We start from the raw sequence: 19,610 nt of genomic DNA on the forward strand, positions 1-19,610 counted from the left end.
GCAGAGGGCAGAGATGTCAAAACATAATTTCTGCTGGTGGAAGGTGGCTTCTAGCTGAAATGTTGAAAGCTTATTGTCATTAAGTCTACAAAAGGGGAGAAGTTGGATCAGCGAGTCTGTGGAACAAGAATAATCCTTCCAAGACAAAGTGTATGGCATGAGATGGCTCTGGTTCCAGTGTCTAGGTGACTGTCTGCTCACCTTGACACCAATTGACAGGAAGGAAAAATTTATGCTGAGATGTTGTTTGTGGGTGATGATAATAGCTTAATTTTCCCATAGCTTTGAGTTGACAAGGCATGATTTTGGTAGTGTAATTTTTAAATAGAAATTAGAATAGATCTGCAAATTGGTTATTAGATGCGTTTTTAGATTGGTCATTACATTAAAGTAGGGAGGATGAAAGGACTTGTCAAAAATCACATGATGAATTACTGGCAAAGCCAATAAACAAATCCTAATTTCTTCCTTTGACACATCTGTGTGTATGCTGTAACAAATGTATAGAGACAGCTAATGACAGCTAACTGTCAAAGAGCACAATACAGCTCATGTAAAAAATCAGAATACCTTTTATTTTTCACTGTTAGAGAAAATACATCATATTACCCACAGAAACAATTGTGTGTTCATGCGAACACACACAGTGTGGAAGGATGTATATCCTCCGTGTTTTAGTTATCTAGCTAAGGGTTTTTCCAGTATATTTTCAAGGTTATTCTGCTCATCACAATATACTTTGTTTGTTATTGATTCAAACGTGTATTCAAGTGTAAAGTAGTCAAAGATGGTTACAAAGCCTATAGAAATGAGTGACTCCATTCTGGCCTGTGAGAAACTCAAGGATAAAAAGCAAGGGGCATTCCACTACCAGGAACGCACCAAGAGCCTTTCTGAGGGAAAAATAACATTTTTCATGGCTTGTCAGCATACTCCCATTCAGCCTATTAAAGAGAAGCAATGGATTCCTACCCAGCCCACATAAGCTGATGCAGTTTGCCAAAGCAGAGGCTTCTCTCTTGCAGCTGCTGGGGAATCCAGTGCTCTGACCCTGGTAGAGATGTTGTGGTATCCTTTGTTAAGACATCTGTAAGCACAGGATCTCAGCACTGATCTAATGGGCTGCTGCTGCAGCTAAAAAGCAGCAGACACATGAAGTTGATTAATCCCTGTAGTAATTCTATTAACACCCTTAATGGAGTTATAACATGGATAATTTTACCCCTCTGCAGCAATGCGAGAGGGAATTGCCCTGGAGAGCCTGTAACTAAAGTGTGGCAGGGATGTCTGAGAAAAGCATTTTTCTGTTTGTTTTAGTGCAAAATGAAGTGCCCTGATGGGTTGGAAAACTGCCTTGTTTTCTGGAATTTTGAACACTTCACAGCCCTAATGGTGCAGGTGTTCCCTGTGAGAGGGTGATGCATCAGGGCTCTGACACAGCAGCAACGCTCCTGGCACCCTCCCAAGTGCTTGCTGTGTGGCCACGCTTCCCTCTGTCTCTCTCACAGGTATGCATAGCCTGTCTCATCACACAGCTTCTCAAACACCACATTTTCATTCACCTTTGTGGTTTCCTCTCCTTGTCCCTCCATCTGACCATGATTTATCTGCTTGCTGCTCCCTGTCAGAAGGGCAGCTTTTCCCAGACTCTGTCATTGGACAAAGAATTGCTAAAAATAAGCAGCACAGCTACAGTCTTGACCTATCATTGTATAGGGAACAGGTCAATAACAGAAATGAGAAATTGTCCATTTCTTTTTGTTTTTCTCCTTATTTTCTAGCCTGTGGAGAGCAGGTTTATCTGATGCATTAACCATGTTCATAGCCTGTTCCTAGGACAACTTGATTGCATTGCAGTTCTGTCATTAAGGGCTTGTCAGTATTGTGAATCAAGAATCATATCTTGAGATGGAAGGGACCCACAAGGATCATTGAAATCCAGCTCTTTGCCCCGAATAGGACAATCTTGAGAACGGCACCATGTACCTGAGATCACTGTCCAAACAATTCTGCAATGATGCTCTCATGTGAAGTTACCTAATGTATATAAGTGCCAAAGAGCCACTCCACAAAAACCTCCCTAAGACTAGACACCATTTTTACAGTCTTCCACAACAACCCAGGCTCCTGATGCAGTTTTTTAAGACTATATAGGGTAACTAATAGGGCTGGGGACTGAGGGATTCTGACAGGAAGCCACAGGAGGGTCTGACTAAGTTTTCTGCTAGTTCAAAGGCTGTTGCCACCTATGCAGGTGCAGTGATGTGACTACTAAGCTGGAGCATCTCATCTACATGGTTTGTGATTTCCATGTAAATATGCTTAATTTATTCTGTTTGATAGCCCATCCTTTCCTCCCACAGCGACTGCAATCCCAAGAGATGGAGTAGCCCAGCTCTGTAGTGATCCAGGAGACAGTGGGAGAGAGCAGGGAAGGTGTTGTGTGCGTGGGATGCACACACACACGGGGATTTTATTTCTCTTTCTGCCTACGGTAGCTACTCTCCACATTCTGCACAGGGATGAGAAGTCCAAGCAGCCACTTCTTGCCAAAGACTTCTTGCAGGTTGTCCCTCCAGGGCCGGGCTCTCACCAGCATTCCCTTCCGCACCTGGTACCGCGTCTGTCCGCGCAGGATCAGCAGCAGCTGGTGGCAGCAGAAGCCGGCGCACGCCAGTCCAATCCCAAGCCAGAGGTAGAGCATGAGGATCACAAACATCTCAGAGCTAAGGAGAGCTCCTGAAAACCAGGAGGGAGGGAGGACAATAAAAGAAAGTGCTTAGACACACCCCACAAGCAGTTAACACAGCCCCAGGAACCAACAAACCAGCCGTTTCCTCTGGCCACAAGTGGGGAGGTAGGAACAAGACAGGCTGGTGGCTCTAACTGTATTAAATTATTTCCTTCATAGTGTCTGATTAATGGACCTGCCCCAGAAATACTCAAATGACAGTGGTCTCTTGTACACTTCTTCTTTTGTTGTTTATGTGTGGATCTAGATTACAGGGACAAATTCAGCCAGAAGTAAAGCATATTTGTAAGACTTCAGCACTATTCTGAACAATAATTAATTTATTTAAGGACTTACCTACTCATCAGAGATTTCTAGGATTTTGAAAAGACAAGTGGACCCTACAGCATGTTGATCCTTCTAAGAAGCCTTACTGTTTGTATTAACACAAGGCAGAAATATTCTGGATTTCTCTTTTTCTCTCTCTCTATAAAATGTTAAAATAGAAAAATAAATCAATAATGGCTTTCCTACCTTTGGAACAAGGCAGTTTTCATGTGAATACAAGAAAGAAACAGAAACCTTTCTAAAATACATTCCAAATTCCTTTCATTAGCTGCTGCTAGAATACTCAAAATACTTTGAATATCTGAAGCTCCTAATCCAACTGGGGGGTTTTAGTATATGTTGGTGATGAATATATTTGAATAAAAATATTCTGTAGGCCCTTTCCTCTACAATGATTTTAGAACTCCTTCTGGAAAATATTAGTATAACAGCAGGTGTCACTGAGTGACCTTTCAGTGTGTAAGCAGAGCTAAACCCATTAATATAAAATTCTCTGTGTGCCCATATGATGTTTATGCACGTATTTTGTGCATATTGGTATATTATTAAACACCCATATTTACACACAGGCCTATTTACACAAAGGAAATGAAATGTGTATCAATACTGGTATAAATAGCTGATATCTTTTCACTGGTTCCTATAAGGTTTAGAAATAAAAAAACTCTCACATGCTTCTGTTCCTCTGGAAGACCATGAGCCTCATAAGACTAGCTGTGATAGAGCAGGGATTGCCTGGACAATAGAGGTGTGCTGCCCAAAAGAGGTACATGGGTGCTTCAGGTTTTAAGTTCAACAGAAGGGTCACTGGATATGCAGAAGGCTGGATTAGGTGGTATCACCTAGTTTTGCAATCTGAGAGTCCCATCTTTTCCACCTGGCAGTGCTGTAAGTGAGAGATTGGGGCAGGCTCCTCTGAGGATAATTTGTAAGGACACTGACTACAGCCTCAAGCTTTCAAAGACTGTCTTCACTTGAAAAAGGTGCAGGAATCATTCCATTTTCTCCCTAAATGCAATGTCATCTTTCCCTTCTTATTAGATCCCATTCAGCTCAGTGGGCTCCGTATGCAACACAGTGAGAGAAGAACAAGCCCCTTAGGATAATGACAAATCCTCATACCAATTCTGTCAGAATAACTTAATCTACCAGGTAAGAAGCCCAGAGCCAAATACTGGATTCTTTGTTCATCTTATACTGGACCAGAGTGTGACAGATATTTATTTTTTCCTACAGCTGATACCCAGATGGGATATGGGGAGAGACCTTTTCTTTAGATCCTTTGCAAGGCACCTGTAGGCTTTATTTATCTGACTTGATGAAATTCAACATTCAGGAAGTAATTATCCCTGTTTCCCTTTGAAAATATTAAGCATCTCTGAGCCATCCTTTCCAGAGACAGCATTTTTTAAACCATTTCTTCAGGCTACCTACATAAAGCATCTTCTATAATTTATTTTGTGTGGTCCAATACAATGTGTTTACAATAGTGCTCTCCATTTGCCCCTGATCCCCACAGTCTCTTTTAGCCTTGGATTCTTTTTTTCTCTAAGTGATCCAGTCTGATCTCAAGGTTATATTGCCTTATACTATCCATGCCAGAAAAGCTGTATTGTAGGCTGTAGTTATCGACTTTGGGTCAGATTCTGAAATCCACGCCTGAGTACAGTCTGGGCAGAATGAGCCAGCTGAAAACTTTCCCAGCATGAAAGCAGGAACACTTAGTTGACATAAAACCAGCAGATTAACCCTTCATCCTCCTTTACTACTTCTGCAGTACAGTGGGCATGATGGAGAAGAAGAAAGATAAAGTTTTTTCCCTGCTGTCACAGTTCTCTGTTTGGATGATACAACAACCCTTAAGTAACAATAACATTAGCTGAAAAATACTGTGTGAGCAACCCTTCCAGGTAACTGTTCAAGACTGTGATTTTCTCTCCTGAAATGGAGGTTAAATGTACTGGTAGAAACCCAGTGGGCCCTTCCTCCCAAGCAATCAAGACACCACATGCCTGTATCTTGCTGTGTGAGGCAGCAGTTCTCAGCAAAACTGGGGGTTTGGTGGGAGCTGCTGGAAGCTGCTGCCTCTCAAGGGTGTTCTGGCTCTTAGCTCTGCATCCAGACCCATTGTGTCCCACTCAAACACTGTCCACGGGCTGTATTGGCGCCACAGCTGCTGCCACCAGAGCTGGGGTGCTTCAGTGTCTCTGCAAATATGTGCCAGGACCCATCACTGTGCAGACAAGCCCTCAGAGTCAGAGAGAACTAATTCCTTGATAATCTCCTCCCATATCCCTGCTCCCCCTCCCAGAGTGCTGTGCTGAGCAGAGCTTAGGCACACGGGAAAATCATTCCCAGTGTTTTTAATGCTAGTAAAGCTCATGCAATATTATTTACAAAAAATTCTTCTAGTTGGAAAAACTATTCCATAAAAGTGTCATGGCAGGATTTCTTGTTTATTGTCTTTCAGTGATTACCATGACAAATCTGCAAATTTGCCAAGCAGAGAGATATTTGTTTGTTTTCAGATGGCATTCCAGCCTGGAATCTGAAAAGCAAGCTAGGGCCTCTCTGGCTCCTGTATTCCCAGCACTGGAGTCTTCGCACTCAGATCTTAATCAACACTTCTGGTGACAATGCACAAGCCAAAACAGACTCCCTTCTTACAGAGTTCAGCTGAACCTGCAAAGCTAAAATATATGGGCTACCTATTTTAGTCTAGTAAAAGCTGATGTAAGTGCATGAGGCTGGAGCTCATAGATGGGAGACAAAAATTTTCTGCAGCCGCTCTCAGGGCAGAGTAGCAGTCTAGGCTGTCTGCATAATCCCTTCTCTGAGGTTAGGATCTGTCTAACTCTTGGGTTTGGACAAAGAAAGGGTTGAGGCTGGAGAGTTTGAAGGTCTGTGAAAGGTGAAGAGCCAAGGCTTCTTGCTCTGCAAGAACAGAGGATGAGTTATGGGAGCAAAATTAGGAGAGGGAAGGAGAAGGGTTGTGGAGATTTACAGAAAGGCAGGGAGAGAGGGGGAAGAAGTAGAAAGAAGGGTAAGGAATGGAAGCAAGGAGAAGGATGTATTTGCTTTTGGTGTGGAGCCTTTGCAAAAAGCAGCACAGAGAATTTCCCATGGCTCTCTGTGGACTTGTGTCTCAGACTGGGGTCACAAGACAGGTACCTAATCATGTCACATCAACTCCTCTCTTGGTTTCTGTTGCCTAAACCCCAATTCTCCTGTGCTGGAAGGATGAAAAGATCTCAGTAAGTTTGCACTGCCAGGAGGCAGGAGGTGGGTGACAGTGGAGGGAGTGAGTAGACCTGGATAAGATATACCTGCTGGGATATGGGGAACCTGCAGATTTGTAGGGCACAAAAGTCTACAGGACCACCCCCACCTCTACCTGTAGGACAGGCAAAAGATCCCTCATACCTGCAATAAAATCCATCTCCTCTGTCTAATTACAACACATGTCCTGAACAACAGATAGCTCTATTCTATCACCACCAAGCTGGTTATGAGGCATATTCCAGAGCCTAATGCATTGGGAATGTAGCTATGGATGTAACCTGGAGCAGGTCCCAGCTTCTATTTCAGGTGAAGTCTTTTGGAAAGGCTGGCTGTAGCCTCCTAAGAAGGCCAATTGCCCCTCTGGCCCATTTCCATACCACACCTCCACACAGATGACTATCCAAGGAAGATCAGGTCCCCCCATCCCAGGAGCCCTGGAGGAGGAACATGCTCCTCATCTCTGAGCAAGGAGTCCTTACCTGAGAAGAACTGGCTGATGGAGTGAGGCAGAAGAGTGAGGAAGGCCAGTGGGTCCGCAAAGGACATGGAAAGTGTAGCAGAAATGTAAGCCATGCCTGCCACCAGGGAGTCAAGGCAAGCCAGGGAGGTGTAGAGGCAGAACATGATGAAGTTTCGCATGTTCCTGCTCCCGATGCAGTTCCCTGTGAAGAAACAGTGGTGGTCATGCCTCTGGGTGACTCTGGAACACAGTCTACAGAAGTGAGTGCCGGGCAAGGCTGAGCCAGGGGACCTGCTTCCATCCAGCCAGTCTGCCACTTCGGCTCCTTTGCCCAAGTTAAAGTCCTTGCCCAAGTCCTCGGGGGAGTTCTGGATCACAAGGACGTAGTTGCCCAGGGCATTAGCTGAGAGGAAGAGGAAGAGGGCCCCATGCAGCAGAGCAGGCGAGAAAAGTGGGGTGGTGGAAGGGTCTCTGAACATGCTGGGGATGAAGACAAAGATCTGGAGGACGAAGGTCACTAGGGAGATGCACAAGAAGTAGGCTGGAGCGACAACATTGAGCAACCTGAGAACTAGCATTGCGGATTACGTTCCTGCAGGGGAAAGCAAGGAGAGAAGGAACATCACCGCTCCGGCTGCACACTTCATCCTTCCATTTCCTGCCGGGTCCCGGCCCCGCTGCCTTCGGGAAATGCCCTCCGGGGGCCGCTCTCCCTCGCCGCCGCCCCACGGCCCCCGCCGGGCCGGGGCAAAGGGACAGCCCGTGGGCAGCGACCGCTCCCCGGCTCCCGGAGGAGACAGTCCGGCCCCGGCGCCAGCCTCGGGGGAACTTGCGGCAGCGGTGCCCCGGAGGGGCTGCAGCGGCTGCAGGGGAGAGGCGGCTCCCGCGGTGTGCCGGCGATGCGAGCACCGCTCTGTTCGCCTAGCAGTCTCTCTGCCAGGCAGGGTCAGTTTTGGTATTGCATGAGAGGAAAAAAGGTGGTGCTGGAGGAGGGGGGAGTGAATTGGAAAGGAGGGGTGGGAGGAGGAGAAGGGGAGGGGGGAGAGGTTGCTCTAATCCACTGCAATACGGATCAAATCCAGTGCTCTAATTTATCCCTTAAAGCCACGGATCTACAGATTACCTCTACGACCGCTGCCCCGTTCTGCACGAAATTAGAAAATATACAAAACAGCTGGTCAAGTGCTGTCCGGATGCAACCTGCGGCGCTCGGCTGCCGAGCCGGAGCAGCCCCGCAGCTGCAGCCGCAGCTGTGGCCGGGCAGGACGCATCCCCGCCGGGCAGGCGGTCACCCCGGCCGCGGGGCTCAGCCTGCAGGCTCGGGGCGCAGGGCAGCCCGGGGGGCACAGGCGGCGGGCAGCGAGCTGGGTGGCGGTGCGGGTGCCCCGAGCACGCCCGCGCCGGCAGCCGCAAGGAGTCCCCAGCGCCGGTGTCTGCAGAGCCCCGGCGGCCCGGACCCACTCGGCCCCGCGGCGCTGCGGGCTGCCCGCTGCCACCTTGCAGTCCCCTTGTCCCCAGGCGCGCCGGGAGCCGCCCGGTACCGGCGTGTGTGGCGCCGGCGGAGCCGCTCCTACAGCCGGCCATGCCGAGTGAGATCCCCGCGGCAGCCGAGCCGGAGTGCGCCCGGAGTCTGCCCTGTTCTTCCTCTCCCTTCCTGCTCTTCTCCTGTCCCTCTTTTCTCTGCCCCTGCCCTCTGTCTGTCTCTCTCCGTCCAGTGCCTTGTGTCCCTCCCTGTTCCTGTCCTTGTCCCTGTGCTTTTCAACCACGGACTTCTCCTTCTCCCTCCCTCCCCATATCTCCCTCCCGCGTCCCGTTCCTGTCCGGGGCTCTCCCGTCCCGACCCTCCCCGTGCTCCTGCCCCGGCCAGGCTCCCCGTAGCTGTCCCTTCAGCACCAGCCGCACCTGCAGCAGCTCCGTCCGCCTCCCGCCGAGCACAACCCGCCCCAGGAGAAGAGAAAGGTGTTCTTGGGCCTCTCACAACTCCCACGTGGAGAGCAGAAGGGTGGGAAGAGGCATTCTGCCCCTCCAGCCCGCAGAGCACCATTCCTCTCCACAGAGTGGGTGAGGGAGGCAAGGTGAGTTTTCTGTGTCCCTGTGCCTCCCCAAAGCTGCCCCAGTTGGAACCAGCACTGGAGGCAAGGGGAAATGTGGGGGGGAGTCGTTGCAGGTTCAAAGCCTCCCTATACACAAGCAGGAAAGGCTTTGATGTGGGCAGGTGGTGCCTGGGCAGTAGCCTGGTGCTGGCAGAAGTTTTGCAGACGCGTGTTTGCTCTCTGACAGCTACACACCCTCTACCCCCCTGCCCACCCACGCTCTCCTTTTACTGTCTACACAGGCTCTGTGCACGGCCTCTCCTTCTCCTACACACCTACGTGCTGCACCCTCCCAGCTCTCATGAGCTGTCTCCCTGTCTCCCTCCACAGACAAGCCACCTATGACAGGAGAAGGGGGGAGAAGAGGGCTATTGGGCTGCAGCTGTGTCCCTGGAGACAAACTCTGCACTGGTGAAAAGTCAAAGAAAAATGCATTTTATATAATCTTAGGTCCTAGGTATACTGGCCAGTCCCTCAGCACAGACTCTGCAACTCCATAAGAGACTCTCCCTTTGCCTGAAGGTTCAGGGCAAAATGAAAGTGTGTTTCACGTCTCAGTTTCTAGGGAGAGAAGACTGGAGAAGAGAGCGGCTGTGCCTGTCTCCTGCACGTGCACCAGCGTGGAAGGTGATGACAGCAACCAAGTGCTCAAGGGCTCTTCATTAGAAATAACTTTTCTCCCAGGTAACCTTAATGGTTCGACATTTCTGAGAAAAGCAGTGGCAATAACACAAGCAAGTGCAAACCAATCCTGTAGGCACTGGATCTGCAGTGATGAGCAGCTAAGAGACACCTCTGGCAGAACTGAAGGGGAAGCTGCTCAGAGCAGATCTAGTTTTCACTCCCACCTCCCTCATTCTCCTGTCACGACTACTGAGAATAAAAATCCTCCAATATTCCCTCAACTCATCAATTTAAAGTAGACTGAGCCTTGCAATAGAGATACATGACCCAGTCTAGTTTTATCTTTAAATAATCAGACAGTGTTTTCTCCATATTTTAACAGCTTACATCAAAATAATAATAAAAAAAGAAAATTACAGAGAAGTCTTTTCATGTCATGAAAGACTCTCGACTGAGAGGACTGCATCTCATGAAAGACATTAAGCCTGCCTGCATAGGGAACATCAAAGCTGTAGCCAAAACGGGGAAGGGAAGGGAAGGGAAGGGAAGGGAAGGGAAGGGAAGGGAAGGGAAGGGAAGGGAAGGGAAGGGAAGGGAAGGGAAGGGAAGGGAAGGGAAGGGAAGGGAAGGGAAGGGAAGGGAATCTGGTTTCCACTGGAATGGAAGATGTGAGGCAGATTATTCCCCACACTCTCATTAAAATTCTTCTGCACATTGATGCTTATGATTTGTCAAAATAGTGGATTCATATTTAACAATATAGCAAAATATCCTCTTTCAGTGCTGTTGTGTTGATATTATGAGCTGTTTGCAGAATGGGGGAGAAGTTGACTGGGGATGAATTTGCCTATGCATGTGTATATAAGAGAGAGATGGGTAAACAAGGAGATTAGCACAGGAAGTAGGCAAAAAATGGGAACAGTAGTTAATTTGGAGCAGGGATTTAAAAGTAACAACATGTACTGCATGAACTGGGTTTTCTCCTGCTGTAAAATCAACACATGAGACAACTTGGGTGTGTGACACTCAAAAATATTTTCTCCCTTTTTCTTCTCTGGGTCTGGTTGTGATCCAGGAGATGGAGTATTTCCCCATTCTGCTTTTCAACCGTAAGTAAAATCACTTCACCCATGTGTCAAGATTTTCTTGTCTTTTGAGTATGGCAAGGGTTATGCTATCTGCCTTTGTCTGGAAGAACTTGGCAGCTGGGCATAAGAAACACATGTGAGAACAGTTTATTGTTCTCATTACCTACTGTGCAGACTTCTCCAGAAATTAGCACAGCATACCACAGCCAGACCCTCTCTCACCCCAGCCTTGGTGATTCTGTGTCACCACTCCACTCTTCCCTGCTGGCCAATTGTGTGGAGGGACTTTCCCTACTGTGGATTCTTTCCCAATATGTCCCTTTAGCAAGCAGGGTAGGAAACCACTGACAGAATCTATCAGTTGTCAGCCAGCTGGTGATTCCATCCTCCCATTCAATCATCTGGGCTACACTTGATAATGACTGGCAGATGACAGTTTTCATAGCTTTGTACCCAGATCTTCTAATTCTTTGTGCTCAGAGATTTCAAACAGAATAAAATACTGTTCCAGTTGATGCCACACTCTGGTACAGTCTGCCCAACATTTTTGAAGGTTTCACTTTAAATTGCATCCCAAATTATGTATCATTTCTTCCATCTCAAAAGGTGCCTTGCCTTAGCCTACATCATTAGTTTATTTTTCAAGATACAGTCTGATAGTGATTTTTCTCTGGAATGAGTAATTTAACCTCTGCTATTTGTTGTGTCATTTTCAAAGAAATGAGTTCTCTCTGTGGTAAACCAGGTGCTTCTTGATTTAAATTATCACTTAACTGCAAGTTTTATGAAGTAGTTTCTTGTTTGGTTTGATTTTTCATTTTCTGGGTAGTTTGCCTTCAAAATCTGAATACCCACAGTGTCTGGAGAGGTTTCCTCTTTTTAGGTAAAGCTGAATGGCCAAGAAAAGTAACAGGGTCAGCCCAACGTCTTCATTTTAGCAACACAATAAATACAGCATGTCTTTATGCTGACCTGCCTAGGTGGAGGCATGAATGCTGGGAGCAAAAGGGTGCTCAGCCCTTTCCCCATTCAGTTCTGGGTTATACTACACAGGTTTTCAGGATCTGATCTTCCATAAACGCGAATCTAACGCTAAGCTTCTACTCATAGTGAGAAATGGCCTTCAGAGACCAACTCAATCGTCTTTCCCAATTTTCCATACCCTTGTTTCAAGTTTAGCTGTCCTTTGCAGACAAAGTCTGATAAAGTCCTGAAGATCTCAAATGATGGAGATTCTCCACCACATCCAGGCATTCCATTCAGCTACTTCTTATTCATTCAGACTTTCTTCTTATTCATTCTATGCATAATGTGGCACTCCCTTGCAGCAGTCTAAGGTCTTAGTCCTTATCCCAGTAGGTTCAGAGAAAGAAAAATCCTTTCCTCACTGCAGTCTCTTACAGACTTGAAAGTGGCTATCATGTCTTCCTTGGATGAAGCCATCCAAGTCCTTAAATAGTACTACTTGGATTGTGTTCAAAAACCTCTGAAAGAAAGAGCAAAGGTCCTGGGATATTGATCCTGCTGTACAAGCACCTGAGAGGGGCATCCAGCACCGAGCTCAGGCAGACCAACAGTGTGGTTTTAGGCAGCTGGGTTTTAAATTATGTAGATTGCTCATTGAGCTGCTTCAGTTGTGCTGAGGGAGGATGTTCATTAACAAAGGAAGAGATGGTAACACATTTCCAAGGAGTTGGGATACCACATTGTTCATGATGCTCTGGTCCATTCTAGCTGGCCCATGCAATGGAGAAACAGCCTGTGTGACAAAAGGGCTCTAAGCCACAATTTACGGTGTGCCCTGCTGTGTGAGGAAAGCTGTTGCAAAAATCAACATTCATTCATTCATTTGCTGCTTGTTGATGGCGTCAGGAAACAAATTTTTGCAGTCAAGTAAATTTCAGTGTGCCAGAGCACAACAGCAGGAAGAGAAAATGTTGATGATAGGTGGGAAGGGAGTGTTGTGGGAGGGAAGGCACTCCTGGGCCCAAACCCAGGCCAGGGTTGTTGTCCCTGACTGTGGTCCATTCTCTCCTCCATCCCCCTGGCCTTGCAAATGCCCCTGAACTCTGTCCTCATAATAGTGTGGGAATTCTTCCCCTAAGAGAATCAAGGTTCTTCCCTTCCAGTGCCTACAGCTGCTCCCTCCACCAAACCCTGCCCATAATACTGTCTCAGCACCAGAGGAATGGCTGAATGCTGTGGCAAAACACCCTATGGAAAAGCTCCAGTAGTGGAAAGAAAAAGAAGGACAAGAGAGGGGGAAGTACTTCAGGCATTTTGTTCCTGCAAAACTCTGAGCATCCTCTCCAGGTGTCAGGGTCATCTCGAATTCCCAACATCCTCAGCACCAGATGTCATATCCTGACAACAAGGTGTCATGGTGCCACTTGATGAGACTCTTCTTGCTATCAGGTAAAGTACACAATAAAACATCTCTAAAAACATTTGTCTCAGCTGACTGATTTGGAGCTCCTGAGCCATAATGCTCAAGCCAACTGAGCAGACCCATCACTCCAAGGTAACTATCATGGAAAGTTATTGGAGCAAGGTTCCTGACATTCTGCATCATTTCCAGGCAGGACATTGCAGGAGCAGAGCTCTTAAGGAGTAGAAAATGAAATGAATAAATGTAAATGGTGTTCATTGCAAGGGAGGATTAAGCCCCAAACTAACAGGCATTAATATGTGAGGACGGCCTTCTGAAGCAATCTTCTGTCAGTAGAAGCAGCTACTGCTCCATAAATTGTGCACTGCCCTTTGTCACAGGTCTGGCATCTTCCTTCTCATCCCCAGCTGGCTGTCCAACCCTTGTCTGCCATCACTGGATGCTTTGAGCATTGTGTTAAATTTATACTGGGCACATCAAGATGCAGGAGCCCTGGTCTTCCTTTCTGCTTGAGAAGTATCAAGCACACCTAGGGAATCCTATAATAATAAATAACAATAACACATGCACATATTCATAACCAAGTCATTGTTTAAGTAGTGAATATTCAGCACACACCAGATGGTTCTTCTTTCACTGCCTCCAAAATGGAAATGACCAGTTACTAAAGATAAAATATTCCTTCCCTCTGCTGCTTCCCTAGGGCTCCTACTTGTTGTTCTCTTGTAGAACTGCTCCTCCCTAGAGAAAAAAGCCTTTCAGCCTTGGAAACATTGAAATCAGATCTGAAATATGAAATGTTTCAGCAGAGCTGCAGATAAATGAACACAGTGTTAAATCAATTCCAGAAAATAGACTTGGATTAATCCTCCTGCCTGCTGCAGCAGTGCTCTTGGGAGAAGCAATCTCTCTCCCCACTGTCACATGGCTGCTGCCTCTGCTATCAAGATGCCCCTCCACTGGGTCTGTAAAAGCAGTTCCTCAATTATTTTTGCTCGTCAAAAATGGTAGCTAGCAGCCAGTGCACTAGGTGTACTGCACATGACCGCCACCCAGCCACACTGCAGCTGAAAATGATTTTAACTGACTGATTTTTACTGTTGCTGCACAGAGGGCCAGACTCTGCCCGCTTCATTTCCACCCATCCCAGTGGCTGCAGATTTCATTTATGATCTCTTACAAAAGATGCACTAGCAGCACTGGGAGCAGAGATCAGGCCATCAGCCACTCAATGCCAAGTCAAACCATCTTGTTTCTTGGCTTTCTTTGTCCCCATGTGCAACACATAAACTTGCCCAGCTCCATTGAAGGAAATGGTCCCATCCCATCCTATCCCATCGCATCCTTTGCTATGAAAGACACTGAGTTCAAACCATGGCAGATTTAGGAGGACCTGAGCCCAGGCACTTCACTTTCCAAGCACACATATAAGCCCCAGATTTGGTGCAGAAGAAGGGCCATTATCTCTGCCAGTCAGGTGCCCATAAGGAGGGGATTCCCACTCTGATCCCCTAGTCAAGGTGCATTCTGTGCAGCTCTGAGCTAGGTACCTGTTCAGTGCCATCACCAGCCAGGGCATGCTCTGGGCAGCTCTCTGTCCCTCTGGTGAGGAATAGCATCTTTCCCTGGAGCCAATCTGCTTACTTTAAGAGAAGAAATTCAAAGTACTGTTTAGGAAGAAGAGGCAGAACTATGTCCTCTTCTCAGGAGGCTGGAGGCAGCCCCATGCTCACCTTTTCCCAGCCCCCATGTGACCTGGACTTTCAGGGGAGGCAACTCTTTCTCTGTGCCAGAATTATGGGGGTGGGGATGGGCAAGCTATCCCTACAAACGCTGGGAGCAAAGCCCAGGCCCCTGAGGCCAATATCACCTCTGGGCTAGGCAGGGCTGCAGGGTAAACCTTGTTCTAGGAATATCTACTGCCTAGATGAGCCAAGGAAAAATAATTGAGATGTGACTTTCTTTTCTCAGCTGTAGGAAAAGAAAGCCATGATTTGATCATGGGTTTGGCAGTTTCCAGGAATCTCCTGGTGTATTCAGTATCAAACTAATGAAGACCTTAGCACTGCTTTGAGTAAGACTAAGGTTAAGCTAATGGCACTGCAACAAGGTCAGCTTCATATGAGTCTGCCAGAAGAAAGAGCATGCATGTGTCAGATGGTCAGATAGTAATTTCCCTTATCCCCAAGCTTCAGGGTACATCCAAAGGCCAATGGTAGTCCAAGGACTTCAGAGCCACTGTGGTGTCTCCTGTGGAACAACAGCTTCAGTCATATTCTCCCTACTTGCAGAGGTAGTGACTGAGTGAGGAAAACCAGAGGACTTCACTGGAGAAGCAGTGGCTCTCCTCAGGGGAGGACTGTAGGGGATAACTACTGAGGATCACAGTGTAAATAGCAAGAAGAAGGGGGAATTATACCTACCTGGAGACCCACTGAGGAGCTAAGGGAGGAAATAGAAAAATGAGGAGTAAATATAAGGGAGAAGTTCCATAACAGTGAGACTGGGACTGTCTCCAGACTTGTCTTCACTTGCTTCTCTCAGATTCCTGTCTGCTGGATTTGAGGTAAGCACAGCCAGCAGCTAGGTTTCCAAAATGCATGCCAGAAGCAGAAGCCAGAATCTGCTTCACTCACAGCTTGGGAAAGGGAGCTATCCCAAAGGACTGGAGCGGGTGGAGGCATCTTCTGCAGTGGTTGTATACTGGACAGCAAGGACAAGGTCACTTTTTCGGAGGTTCAAGGGGACCAGGGCCAAGAAGAGCCCTGTGGAGAGCTCAGGCAGAGGAAATTCAGGCATGAGGTGGAGGACAGATCATAAAGGAGCTGGGAAACAAGAATGGAAGAGATGAAGATAGGGGGATGGAGGGGATTTTGGTGTGATGCGAAAGCTGGAAAGAAGATGGGCGGCTGGGATCAGAATGATCCAGCAGAGAGGCTGGAGTGATGGCCGGGATGAGAGGGTCAGGGGGCACTGCTTCCCAGGCACTTCCCAGGCACCCTTCCGGCACCACCCTCCTCGCCAAACCTCCTGGGGCACCCGGCCCCTGCCCGCTTTCCAGCTGCTGCTGGCCCCGCTCCGACACAGCCGGGGAGGAGCTGCGGAGCCACGGGTGACAGGTGAGTCTGTCACATCCTGGGGAACGACCGGCGGGGTGCTGGGGACAGGCTGGCACATGGAGACACAGCTGCACGGCCCGGCACGGCGCGGCACGGCTCTGGGCGTGGCAGGGATGCCGGGCCGGGCCGGCAGATGGCGCCGGGAACCCGCGGGGAGCTGCGGGAGGAGGGAGCAGAGGAAGGAGATGCGCGGAGAAGGAGCGCGTGGCGGTCTCAGCGGTCTCACCGGGCGAGGACGTTTGTGGATGTGGGGTGGGAGCTATACACCTGTTTCGTGCCATCACCATCCATCTATCATCCCCCAAGAGAAATCTCTGCCCTGTCTCCCTCTCCAGCTCCGCTGGGGAGCCCCCAGCCATGTAGCAGGGATCAGCCTTGTGAGGGCAGCTCTTTCCTCCCGAGCAGGACCCACATGCAGAGCAGCACCCCCCCCAGGCACAGCTCCCCAAATTGCCACTGGTCAGGATTGCCATCCTCAGTACAGAAGGATAAAAGATACATCAGATGTGAATCCTACCTGCTGCAGTGGGATGTTCTTTTGCAACATGGCTAAATATGCTCCAGGAGTCCTCCAAGCTTTTGCCTGGGAGGTGCAGTGCTTTCTCCTTTTTTGTTATGCCACATACTACATTGGTCACCAGCAGAGAGCAAAAGAGCTGCTGCATCTGCCTTGCCCCAGAGGATGGTGGAGCTCTCCCTGCGACACCAGCAGATCTGCTGAAGAAGTGGCAATGGCAGAGCTGCCAGTTCCTGAGCTACCTGGGAAGGAGGATGAGGGACCAGAGAGATGTAGGGCTGTGATCAGCAGTGACCAACAATGCTCTCCTTGTCGTGGGGTGGCTTTATTAGCCATGAGTTGTTTCTCATTCATTCACATTTCCCTTCTGGTTTCAGTTCAGTTAAGCATTCCCAGCTTCTGCCAGGTGTAACTCCAGCCTGATAAACTCCATATTATCTCCACCTGAGTGGTCCCTTCATTTCAGTGCACATGGAAAGGAAGGGAGGGATAAAAGAGGTGCAAAGAATAGAACCACAGAATCAGAGTGGTTTGCATTGGAAGGAATTTTCTACATTATCTAGTTCCAATGTCCTGCCGTCAGCAGGGACACCTTCCACTACAAGTGGTCAAAGCCACACCCAGCCTTGGCCTTGAGTATTTTCAGAGATGGGGCCACCACAGTTTCTCTGCTCAACTTGGTCCAGTGCCTGACTACCCTCACAGTAAAAAATTCTTCCTAATATTAAATCTAAACCTTCATTCTTTCAGTTTGAAGCCACTGCCCCTTGTCCTATCACTACATGCTCCTGTCAGAGTCCCTTTCCACCTCTCTTGTATGCTGCCTTTAGGTCCTGGAAGGCTGCTGTAAGCTCTCCCTGGAACCTTATCTTTTCCAGTCTGAACAACCCCAATTCTATCAGCCCATCTTCACAGAAGATGAATGAAGTTGAATGTGATAAATTATACACACAGTAAAAATATAGGTAAAGCCAACAGCATGAGCAGGGAAATTAGTAAATAATTATTTGATGTCAACTAGGCTCAAATGTTGACCACATGTTCCAGACAGAGAAATGGGTGAAAGTAGCTTGTCAGTGGGTCAGAAGAGGCACAGGGAGACGTTGTGTCCTTCATACAATATGTGGCTTCACCAGGGAATATCTTGCTGCAGAGTGCTGTGGATATCCACATTTTATATGCTTCTGAATCTCTTTCAAAAACAATGTATTTGCTGGTGATGGGAGAGGACACTAAAGAAGCATCATCCACCTGCTCTGTTATTATGCTCTTGTCAAGGTGTTTGCTGCCAGCCACTTCCAGAAACAGAATGATAGCTACACACACCTGTTTTCTGACCTAAAACAGCCCTCCCTCTTTTTTTTTTAATTTAATTTTTTTTATTATTATTATTCTGGCACTATTCTTTACATAGAAGAAGGGGCAATGAGCTACATAAAAAAGAAGTTTTTGTGGAATACTTTTTTTATGAGACAGCCTATTTAGAGTTAATGACTCTGACAAAGGACTGTGCCACTGTGCATTAGCTAGCTGCGCTGCTGGCAGCTGTTCTAGCCAGGGAGAGCATCAGTGCATGGAGTGTTTGCTCCCAGGAAGGCTGGCATGTGGGCAGAGACACAGCCTGCATGCAGAGCCCCATTCGGCCAGAACAGTATGGTTCATTACATGATGTGCATCTTCCTCACTGCCTCTCCTAGCTCAGCCTGTTAGCTTACATCTTTCCCCTATATTCCACTGTCATTCTCATTAAAACTACCACCACTTTTCCCTCATCTATCTGCAATCAGTCTTTCATTGCTCTAAACATCATAAAAATGTCATTTACTGCTTCAGAAGGTCAAGTGCTCAGCTTGGATCTTTTTCTCCTATGTCAGGAATTACCAGTTGCACCTCTTGAAGCAGAGGGGTCATTTTCCTGTGATTTCCAGAAAACATTTCACTCTGACCCATGACCTCCATTTCAAGCTCCATATAGCCAGGTATTTATTTTGTTTCTCTCTCATACCCATTTGTCTAAGAGAGGGAGATGAATTTTACACAGAGTAAATGAAGCCATGTCCCTTTCTGTGTCCACCTCCCCAGGGAAGTGACATGGCACGTCCTAGGCTTTGAGAGCAGACACGAGGAGGGCTGGTGGTGAATGGGCAGCACCATGGGAACATCTCACTTACCCAGGTCAGCCAAGGAACAGAAACAGAATCTCAGAGAAATCCTGTGCCTGCAAGTACTGAACCACACTGTCCCACCTGACTGGCGATTGGGAAGAGCCAATTAGCATATTTTAATGCAACTGATTAGTGCGTGGTCACGCAGCCTGGGTGGTGGGTGATTTTTGAAGCAGATTTGAAATTATAAGCATGCAGACACCAAACCCCAAGGGAGCTGGCAGGGGGAAAGACGATTTCCCAGCATAGTAGCTGCGGCCCCAGTTTCTCAGCTATTCCCAATGGCAAGCTGCCTTCAAAGAGCCCTGAGAAGGTCCGGGGTGAGCACTTGAAAATTAAGAAATTAACTTTTTTAATTAACGGAACTGAGGTGGGGGGTGTGATGGTGGCTCAGCCTCTGCTGGAGCTCTTCTAGCTTCTCCTTTTGCACAGCTTAAGTCCCACGGTCTCCTGTGGGAAGGGAGACGCTTCCTTGGAGCCAGGGGGTTCCCCAGTGGAGGGCACAGAGCCCTCCCGGCGCAGGGGGCTGCGCTTGTGCGGCACAGAGCCCTGCCCGATGTCGCGGCTGTGCGGGACCTGCTGCCCCTCATTCGGGCTCTGGCAGTGGGCTGGGGCAGCCCGGCGTTCCCCGGCCGGGCTGGGGCTGAGGCTGCCTCGGCCCGGGGCGGTACCCGCATCTCCCCCGCCCTGCGATGCGCGCACCGCCAGGAGCTGCTGCCGACAGGAGCTGCGTTTCCTTAGTTACGGCAGGCAGGAGATATTCCGGGAAGGAGGCAGGCAGAGCTAGGAAAGGC

The 19,610-nt window shown here is 48.1% G+C and overlaps 1 protein-coding gene across 1 annotated transcript; it reads right to left on the minus strand.

Moving 5' to 3' along the window:
- Positions 1-498: 498 nt before the first annotated feature.
- ZDHHC22 (zinc finger DHHC-type palmitoyltransferase 22) lies at positions 499-7,399 on the minus strand. The gene is made up of 2 exons (XM_058807624.1): positions 6,841-7,399; positions 499-2,739 (listed from the first exon to the last, which is right to left on the minus strand). The coding sequence occupies exons 1-2, from the start codon at positions 7,397-7,399 to the stop codon at positions 2,474-2,476; spliced, it is 825 nt and encodes a 274-aa protein (XP_058663607.1). The 3' UTR covers positions 499-2,473.
- Between the last annotated feature and the right edge of the window lie 12,211 nt (positions 7,400-19,610).

Source organism: Ammospiza caudacuta, chromosome 6 (genome assembly GCF_027887145.1).
Source record: "Ammospiza caudacuta isolate bAmmCau1 chromosome 6, bAmmCau1.pri, whole genome shotgun sequence".
Lineage (NCBI taxonomy): Eukaryota > Metazoa > Chordata > Aves > Passeriformes > Passerellidae > Ammospiza > Ammospiza caudacuta.

Bases quoted from the DNA above. Each gene is read 5' to 3' on its own strand.
- ZDHHC22 (XM_058807624.1), bottom strand. From the start codon at position 7,399: ATGCTAGTTCTCAGGTTGCTCAATGTTGTCGCTCCAGCCTACTTCTTG. The intron at 2,740-6,840 runs GTAAGGACTCCT...CCTGGTTTTCAG, and splicing joins CATCAGCCAGTTCTTCTCAG to GAGCTCTCCTTAGCTCTGAG.